We start from the raw sequence: 8263 nt of genomic DNA on the forward strand, positions 1-8263 counted from the left end.
ATCGTGGAGGGCACCTGTAGTCCTAGCCTCTTGGGAGGCTGAGGCAGGAGTGTCACTTGAGCTTGGGAGGTGGAGGTTGCAGTGAACTGAGATCACACCACTGCACTCCAGCCTGGGTGACAGAGCAAGATTCTGTCTAAAAAAAGAAAAAAAAAAATTTCAATACATGACAATTCTAAGCCCCTTTAAAATTTAAGGATTAGCTGGGCACGGTGGCTCATGCCTGTAACCCCAGCACTTTGGGAGGCCAAGGCAAGCAGATCACCCGAGATCAGGAGTTCAAGACCAGACTGACCAACACGGCAAAACCTTGTCTTTACCAAAAATACAAAAATTAGCCAGCTATGGTGGCAGGTGCCTGTAGTTCGCTACTCAGGAAGCTGAGGCAGGAGAATCGCTTGAACCCAGGAGGTAGAGATTGCAGTGAGCAGAGATCGCGCCACTGCACTCCAGCCTGGGTGACAGTGAGGCTCCATCTCAAAACCAAACCAAACCAAACCAAACCAAAAACAACTCCCCTCCTCCCCCCACACAAAACAAAAACACACTTAAGGATCTAGGTTTTTGCCCAGGTACTGTCATAGGGACTGCCCCACCGCCTTAGCATACCAGCTCCCATCCCTTCCACCACACAAGGGACAACCACGTGGCTCTAGTGTGGTCTTTTGTTCACAGCTCTTATTTGACATGCTCATTCCTAACTGGAACATCAGGGCCACAAATGTGGGACTTGTTTCCTGTTACGTCATCAGCACCTGGCCAGCAGATGCTCAGGGACCAGATGCCCACTGCGAACTGGGCTGCCCCAGGTCCTAGGAATCTAGCAGCGTGCAAGACGGAGACCTCGTCTCTTTAGAGCTTACATGAGCACGTATGTGTGCACCAGGGGAGGGGCAAGCAGATATATCATGTTTGATGGCAATAATCACTGAGGGATATGGGAGAAGGAATGGAGTGGGGGCGTTTCAGTTTTAGGTGATCAAGGAAGCCTAAGTTGACATTTGAAAAGAGACCTGAAAGAGGCAGAAAATCTGGGTTAACATCTAGGGTAAGACCCATTAGGGGAAATAGGAAGCCCAAGGTGGCAAGGCCAAGGATCACAGTGACCAACAGCACCCAGAGCAGAATGAGCAGGATGACACAGGGGGAAGATTCGCAGGTGGTAAAGACAGAGGCAGCCCAGGGTTACTTGTGTAGTTTTGTGGGCAGTCACTTTGGCTTTAATCCAAGCAACATGGAAGCAGTTGGAAGGCGCTATCCAATATTCCACTTAAAGATGTGCCACTCTGGCTGCTGGATCAAGGCTAGAGGTCTAGTCAGAAGGGCAAGAGTGCCAGCATGAACCCCACTGGGAGGTCTGGGCTGTGACCCAGGTGAGAGGATGGGGGCTCGAGCCAGGGCGAGCACACTGGGAGTATGAGTTGCTGGATTCCGGCGAAACATCAGGTAACACTCATAAGATTCAGACTGCTGTGGGGTAAGAAGAGTCAGGTGATGCCAAGGTTTACACTAGAAGGATGGAGCTACCCGCTACTGTGATGGAGGGACTACTAGAAAAACAAGTTTTCAGGAGTAGAGAATCCATTTGCATTTCAGACATCTGTCAGATACCCAAGCGATCATGCTGGTTAGGCAATATCCAAGTCGGGTTTGTGGGAGCAGCCTGTCCATAGGTAACATTAGAGCCATGTGACCAGCCTCCTGAGCTCGAGACACTTCACTGATTGAAAGCAGGGGGACAAAGGACCAGGAAGAGCTCCTCTGAGCTCCAAAGTGTTCTGAGAAGGAACAGGCAGGAGGAAAAATAAGTTGAACATCCCTGAAGTGTTAAAGTGTGTTAAGAAGGTACGTGGCTCACGCCTGTAACTCCAGCACTTTGGGAGGCTGAGGCGGGAGGATCACTTGTCAGGAGTTCGAGACCACATTAGGCAATGTGGTAAAACCCTCTCTATGGGGGCAAAAATAAAAAAAATTAAGAAAATCAGCTGGGGTTGGTGGTGCGTGCCTGTAGTCCCAGCTACTCTGGAGATTGAGGTGGGAAGAGCCTGGGCAACATAGGGAAACCTATGTCGGTATAAAAAATTAAACAGGTATGGTGATGTAACACCTATGGTCCAAATTACTGGAGAGGCTGAGGTGGATCATTTGAGGCTGCAATGAGCCATGATCGTGTCTCTTCACTCCAGTTCAGCTTAGGCTACACAGTGAGACTCCGTCTCAAAAACAACAAGACCCAAAAAAAAAAAAAAAGACAAAAAACAAAAAAATCCCACACAAACCAAAAACTTAGTGTTGTAGATGTTAGAGTGCTATAAGAACTCCGTTGGTGGTAGGTATCTAATTTGAGAAGATTCTAGAGAAATTGAGGACACAGATGGCTCCTCAGGAACAGAGGTGGGAGAACAGACTTTAAAAGACAACCTAGGCCGGGCGCAGTGGCTCACGCCTGTAATCCCAGCACTCTAGGAGGCTGAGGCGGGCGGATCACGAGGTCAAGTCCCATCCTGGTTAATATGGTGAAACCCTATCTCCACTAAAAGTACAAAAAATTAGCCGGGCATGGTGGCGGGCATCTGTAGTCCCAGCTACTCTGGGAGGCTGAGGCAGGAGAATGGTGTGGACCTGGGAGGCAGAGGTTGCAGTGAGCCAAGATCGCACCACTGCACTCCAACCTGGGCAACAGAGCTAGACTCAGTCTTTAAAAACAAAAAACAAACAAACAAAAAAACACCCACAAACCCTAGAACCAGGTTTAAGAGATGTTGTGGCCAGGTACAGTGGCTCACACCTGATAATCTCAGCATTTGGAGAGACCGATGCAGGTGGATCATGAGGTCAGGAGTTCGAGACCAGCCTGGCCAACATGGCAAAAACCTGTCTCTACTAAAAATATAAAAATTAGCCAGGAATGGTGGTATATGCCTATAGTCCCAGCCGGTGAAGTAGGAGAATCACTTGAACCTAGGAGGTGGAGGTTGCAGTGAGCCAAGATCATGCCACTGTACTCCAGCCTGAGTGACAATAAGACTTCATCTCAAAAAAAAAAAAAAAAAGAAAAGAAAAAAGAAAAAGAAAAAAAAAGAAAAAGTAGATGTTATAGAGCTTGTTCCTGAGTTGATGGGGGTGATCTAGAGAGCGGGGAAGGGTGGCAGCTTCTTACATTGGTAAGAATTGACAAAGGAATGTTCTTGAATGAGAAGAAAGGATCTAGTGAGGCAAATATTAACTTTGGACCAGACACGTCAACTGTAACAAAGGAAGAAGGTAGGCACCAGACAGGCGTAGGTGGGTAGATGGCAGCGACACGGAAGTTCTGGCTGTTCTATTCTCAGAATTAGGTCGGCAGTGCATGAAGATGGAGCCGCGACTGAACGTCAAGGAGGGCGTGTGAGTGGGTATCTCAAATGAATCCATTTAGGAGTTTGTTCAGGAGTTCCTGGGGCCCACAGGAAGCATCTTGTTATGGGGAGAATCCTTTTTGGCTCCTCTTGCAATCCCACCCTTTCCCCCACCCCAGCGGTGGGCTGGGCCCCAGGCTCCCAGTTGGAGCAACACTCACCAATGCCAGTGAGGTACACCAGAGCTGTGCCCACGGGGGCATCCTCATTGGGCCCATAGTACGTGATGGAGACCTGTGGAGACAGCATTGCGAACCCATAGGCGGTGTTGAAGGGGAGGGACCAGGAACAGAGACCCAGGCAATGTGCTGAGTCTAGGCCTGTGACCTTGGTCTGGTGTTACAGCTTCTGAAGTCTCACCATGAGCTGGTACAGGGACCACAGCCCTGCGCTTAGGGCTGAGTCAGTCCCCCGAGGACTTAGAACCTGCCATGACCCCCACCGCCAACCTTGTCGAGAGCCAGGCTTGCAACCACCTGTCCAGGTGAGAGCTGTATCCCTGATGGCAGCGGGATCGAGGGACTTACCCCATACCACTCAAAGGGATTTAAGATCCAGGCTGCCTGGCTCTAGAGCCCAAGTTTGAAACCACACTATACATTCTCCCTGCTAACCCCACCCTCCCAGGTCCCATCCACTACTCCATAAGGTGCACAGTGGGGAAACAGGCCTCTGGTGGCTTAAGCTGCTAAGGACACCCAGGTGGGGAAGCAGCATTGGGATTCAGTCTTTCCTGTGTCCCATGCCAGCCTCTACTTTATGCTTTTAGAAAGAGACCTGCACTCCAGCCCGTGGCCCTGACCACAAGGTCTTGGTCACGAACCAGAGACCCAACCATTGGCCAGAGATTGTGAGAGATCCACCCCGTCCTTAAATAGAAGCTTTAGTCCTCCAAGGTCAAGGTTCTTTGTTGGCCACTCTTGAGGGTGCTGGAGGCCAAGCCCTGGGCAGAGAATGGTTCTCAGGTAGTCTGGAGTTCCACTGGGACCTATTGTGGCCTCCGTTCTTATCCGAGATACCTTTCTTTGCAATGGAGTTTTGTTCTTGTTGCCCAGGCTGGAATGCAGTGGGACAATTTCAGCTTACTACAACCTCCACCTCCTGGGTTCAAGCGATTCTCCAGCCTCAGCCTCCTGAGAACCTGAGATCACAGGCACCTGCCACCACACCTGGCTAATTTTTGTATTTTTAGTAGAGACAGGGTTTTGCCCTGTTGGCCAGGCTGGTCTCGAACTCCCGACTTCAGGTGATCTGCCCATCTCGGCCTTCCAAAGTGCTGGGATTACAGGCGTGAGCCACCACACCCGGCCAGAGACGCTCAGTTGCTATCTAAGTCCACTACTTGCCTCTCGGGGAATTGCCTGCCCTGGGCACACAGCGCAGGTGGGTGTGTACCCTACTCTGCAGCAGGCATCTCCAGTAGGTCCTGCAGGGTGTAGGGGGAGGGAGGAAGAGCTCTCCCAGTCCTGAACTGCTCCATCATGGTTCTCATCCCCAGCCCCGCATTGGGGACACCTGGAGAGCTTTAAACCAGAGGCTAGGGTCCTAGCCCTGAGGTTCCACTTTAATTGGTAGAGGGGGTGTGGCCTGGGTATTGATGTTATCAGGTCCCGTGGTTCTCACCTGCAACCAAAGTGGAACACTCCTGCCCTGAATGAGCCACCTGCTTCTACCACAGGAGACCACTGCTGCCCCCTTGTGTACAAGGTGGAGGGAAACCTCCCCACCGTAGGCACCCTGTTAGGGAGACAGCTTACCCAGGGGCGAGAGTACACGCTTGGCTTAAGCTCAAATCCTGGGTCTATCCCACTCTAGGTAGGCTGCTTAGGTTTAGACACAGCACTCTGTGCCTGTTTCTTCATATGTGAAGTGATGGTAGGCCAGGCGCAGTGGCGCATGCCTGTAATCCCAGCACTTTGGGAGGTGGAGGCAGGTAGGTCACTTGAAGTCAGGAGTTCGAGACCAGCCTGGCGAACATAGTGAAAGAAACCCCGTCTCTACTAAAAATACAAAATTAGCCCGGCGTGGTGGTGGGCGCCTGTAGTCCCAGCTACTCGGGAAGCTGAGGCAGAAGAATCGCTTGAACCTGGGAAGCAGAGGTTGCAGTGAGCCGAGATTGTGCCATTGCATCCCAGCCTGGACAAAGAGTGAGACTCTCAAAAAAATAAATAAAATAAAATAAATGAAAAAAAAAAAAAAGCCATGATAGAGGCCCACAGCCCGGAACATGATCCAAGCTCTCTGGTATGTAGCATGCATTTAGGACACCTTAGCTATTACATCTCTTTCAAGTCTCCACATCCAGAAGAGCTGCCTTCACCAAAAGCCTGTCTGAGTTACGCTGCTAACACCTTGAAGCCAGACTGTGGCGCGGCTAGGTCGGAAGCCAGCCCAGCATCACCGTCAGGGGCTCGCATGGCTGAGACAAACTCGCCCAGCTTGAATCCCAGTTCTGCTCGTTGCTGACTTGGCAGGGCACCTTCTCTAAGTGCCTCCATTTCTCTGTAAAATGGGGTCATGGCGTGCCCACCCCACTGGTCTGTTGCAGACACTGGATCAGATCAGACATGCAAAACAACGTGTTTCACAGGCTCAAGTCATGTCTGCAGCCAGGAGGGAGCCCCAGTTGCTGTGTTAGCTCCCATCCCTGGAAGATGCCCCTCACCTCTTCCCCTGAGGCTTACCTTATCCGCATCCACAGAAGGGCTGGGTGATATCATCTTCACTGTGGCGTACGTGGGATCAGACAGGGGCCACCAGATGGTGGCGTCCTCCTCCTCAGAAATCACAGTGTTGGCCACATCAATCAAGACCCTCCCAGAGCCATGGATGGTGAAGCACTGGCACTTCTGGGGGGCACATCTGGTTTGCCAGGTAAGAGACACATGTCAGGGCACACTCACCTTCTCAGCCTAGGAGATGACTGGCATGGGGGAGGGGACGGCTCCCAAATCCTCATTCTCCTTAGGGTGTTGAGGCAGAGTGTTCTGGGGTCCTTATTCCTACCACCCCCTCCCAAAGGACCCCATGTTTGCTCTCTGACAAGCTCCAGCCCAAACCCCACCCCGCTACCAACACTGCAGAAGTTACCACAGCTACATCTTAGTAATAAGCACCCAACTCCCTAGAAGGGAGGAGCCACAAAGGATCCCCCTAAGGAAAAAGACCAGGGCAAGGGACTCAGGAGGTTGTATTGTGACCCTGCTGTCAGTCACCTCCACCTGCAGGCTCCAGCATCTCACAGTCTCCCTGGCCCACTCCTCACAGCCCCCCGTGGACGAGCCTCCCCACGGTTTCACACACAGGGGGACAGAGAGGCCAAGACACTTGGCTCGCTAAGAGTCCCTGGCAGCTGCTACAGGGCAGAGGCAGGATTTAAGTCAGAGTCCTGCAGTGGTCGGAACTGGGAGGCCCCCGCTAGAGACCCAAGGCTTCCCAAGATGGGGCAGGACGGTGAGGCTAGAGAAATAACCCCCGACTCCCAGATCAAGGGGACTGGGTCCCAGGCCTGCCTGCCTCTGTCTGCCAGCTCTGGCAGAGCTCTCAGCATCTCACCCACTGAGATCCAAGCAGATTTCTGTGCCCAACACACAAACGGCATGGGCAGGGCTGTCTAGGGACAGGCGGACGATACTCTGGAAGGACATGGCTCGGGCCTCCACGCTGACCATCCTCAGGCCTGCACCACAGCCCTCACTCGGCACAGCAGTCTCGGATGCCCCACGGCTCACCCTGCCCTCCCCTGTTATGCAGTCCAGGCCTGTGCAGCCCACCCCCTTGTTAAGAAGGGGAGGGGTCAGCAGCTGCCCAGGTGGCACTGATCTTCCCTCTCAGAGCTTCCTGGTGACTGAGAGTCGGGGGAGCAGGTGGCATCAGAACCCCTTCATCACCAATTTATCAGGCAGCTCGTGCCGGCAGAGCTGCAGGCCAGGGGAGTCTGAGGCCAGTTACTTAGGCATCCCTGGCCTTCAGCTGGGAAGAGGAGGGGCTCTGGGAAGTCGGTGCCTTGGAGTGGTCAACTTGGCCATGTTGCTGCAGGACTCAGCTGGAAGCTGTTGGGGCAAATACCTGCAGAGGGCAGCTGGGAGCAGCTGATGGGAGTGGTCAGGATGGCAGTGTGTGGCAGCATGCCCAGGCTCTAGGGTCTTAGTTCTAGGGTGTGCGTCTCCTGGAAATTGATGAAGGAGCTCAGCAAAGCGCTGGACTGGTGGTTTTGTTTTGTTTTTGAGACAGGGTCTCTATCACCCATGCTAGAGCGCAGTGGCGCAATCACAGCTCACTGCAGCCTCAACCTCCCTGGCTCCAGTGATCCTCCCCATCTCAGCCTCCCAAGTAGCTGGGACTACAGGTGTGCACTGCCATGTCCGGCTGAGTTTTGTATTTTTTTGTAGAGACCGGATTTCGCCATGTTGCCCAGGCTGGTCTCGGACTTCTCGATCCAAGCAATCCTCCTACCTCTACCAGCTAAAGTGCTGAGATTACAGGCATGAGCCACAGTGCCTGCCCAGACCAGGTGGTTATTAACCCTCCGGTGGTTTCAAAAATTATCAAGGGTGCTTGTTAACATTGCAAATTCCCGGTCCCAGAAGGTCTGGGGTGTGGTCCAGGAACCTGCATCCCAATCCCCAGTGATTAAGGTGAGCTCCTTGCTTACAGCTGTGTCACGGGGGTGGGGGCACAGCAACTGTTGGTGGAATGAATACATCAAGCCGGGGTCACCAGCTGCTACCCATCTCAGCCGAGCCCACAGAGCAAAGAAATAGGAACTCTTGCTCTGGCACGAGAAACTTACATAACTTACTTTAAAATTGTGTTCATTTCATGTCTTAAGCTTGGATTGAGCTCTTTTTTTTTTTTTTTTTTTT

General features: G+C 52.3%; 1 protein-coding gene across 1 annotated transcript in view; it reads right to left on the reverse strand.

The window, feature by feature from the left end:
* The window catches only part of PADI6 (peptidyl arginine deiminase, type VI), a 31534-nt gene extending 24421 nt beyond the window's left edge, over positions 1 to 7113 (reverse strand). The window contains exons 1-3 of the mRNA XM_011998462.1: positions 6954 to 7113; positions 6083 to 6260; positions 3560 to 3632 (exon numbers count right to left, since the gene is read on the reverse strand). Of these exons, the coding sequence (XP_011853852.1) occupies positions 3560 to 3632; positions 6083 to 6260; positions 6954 to 7069 (367 nt within the window). The 5' untranslated portion in view covers positions 7070 to 7113. The remainder of the gene's footprint in view (positions 1 to 3559; positions 3633 to 6082; positions 6261 to 6953) is intronic.
* Positions 7114 to 8263: the final 1150 nt, after the last annotated feature.

This window comes from Mandrillus leucophaeus, unplaced genomic scaffold, assembly GCF_000951045.1.
Source record: "Mandrillus leucophaeus isolate KB7577 unplaced genomic scaffold, Mleu.le_1.0 Scaffold571, whole genome shotgun sequence".
NCBI classification, from domain to species: domain Eukaryota; kingdom Metazoa; phylum Chordata; class Mammalia; order Primates; family Cercopithecidae; genus Mandrillus; species Mandrillus leucophaeus.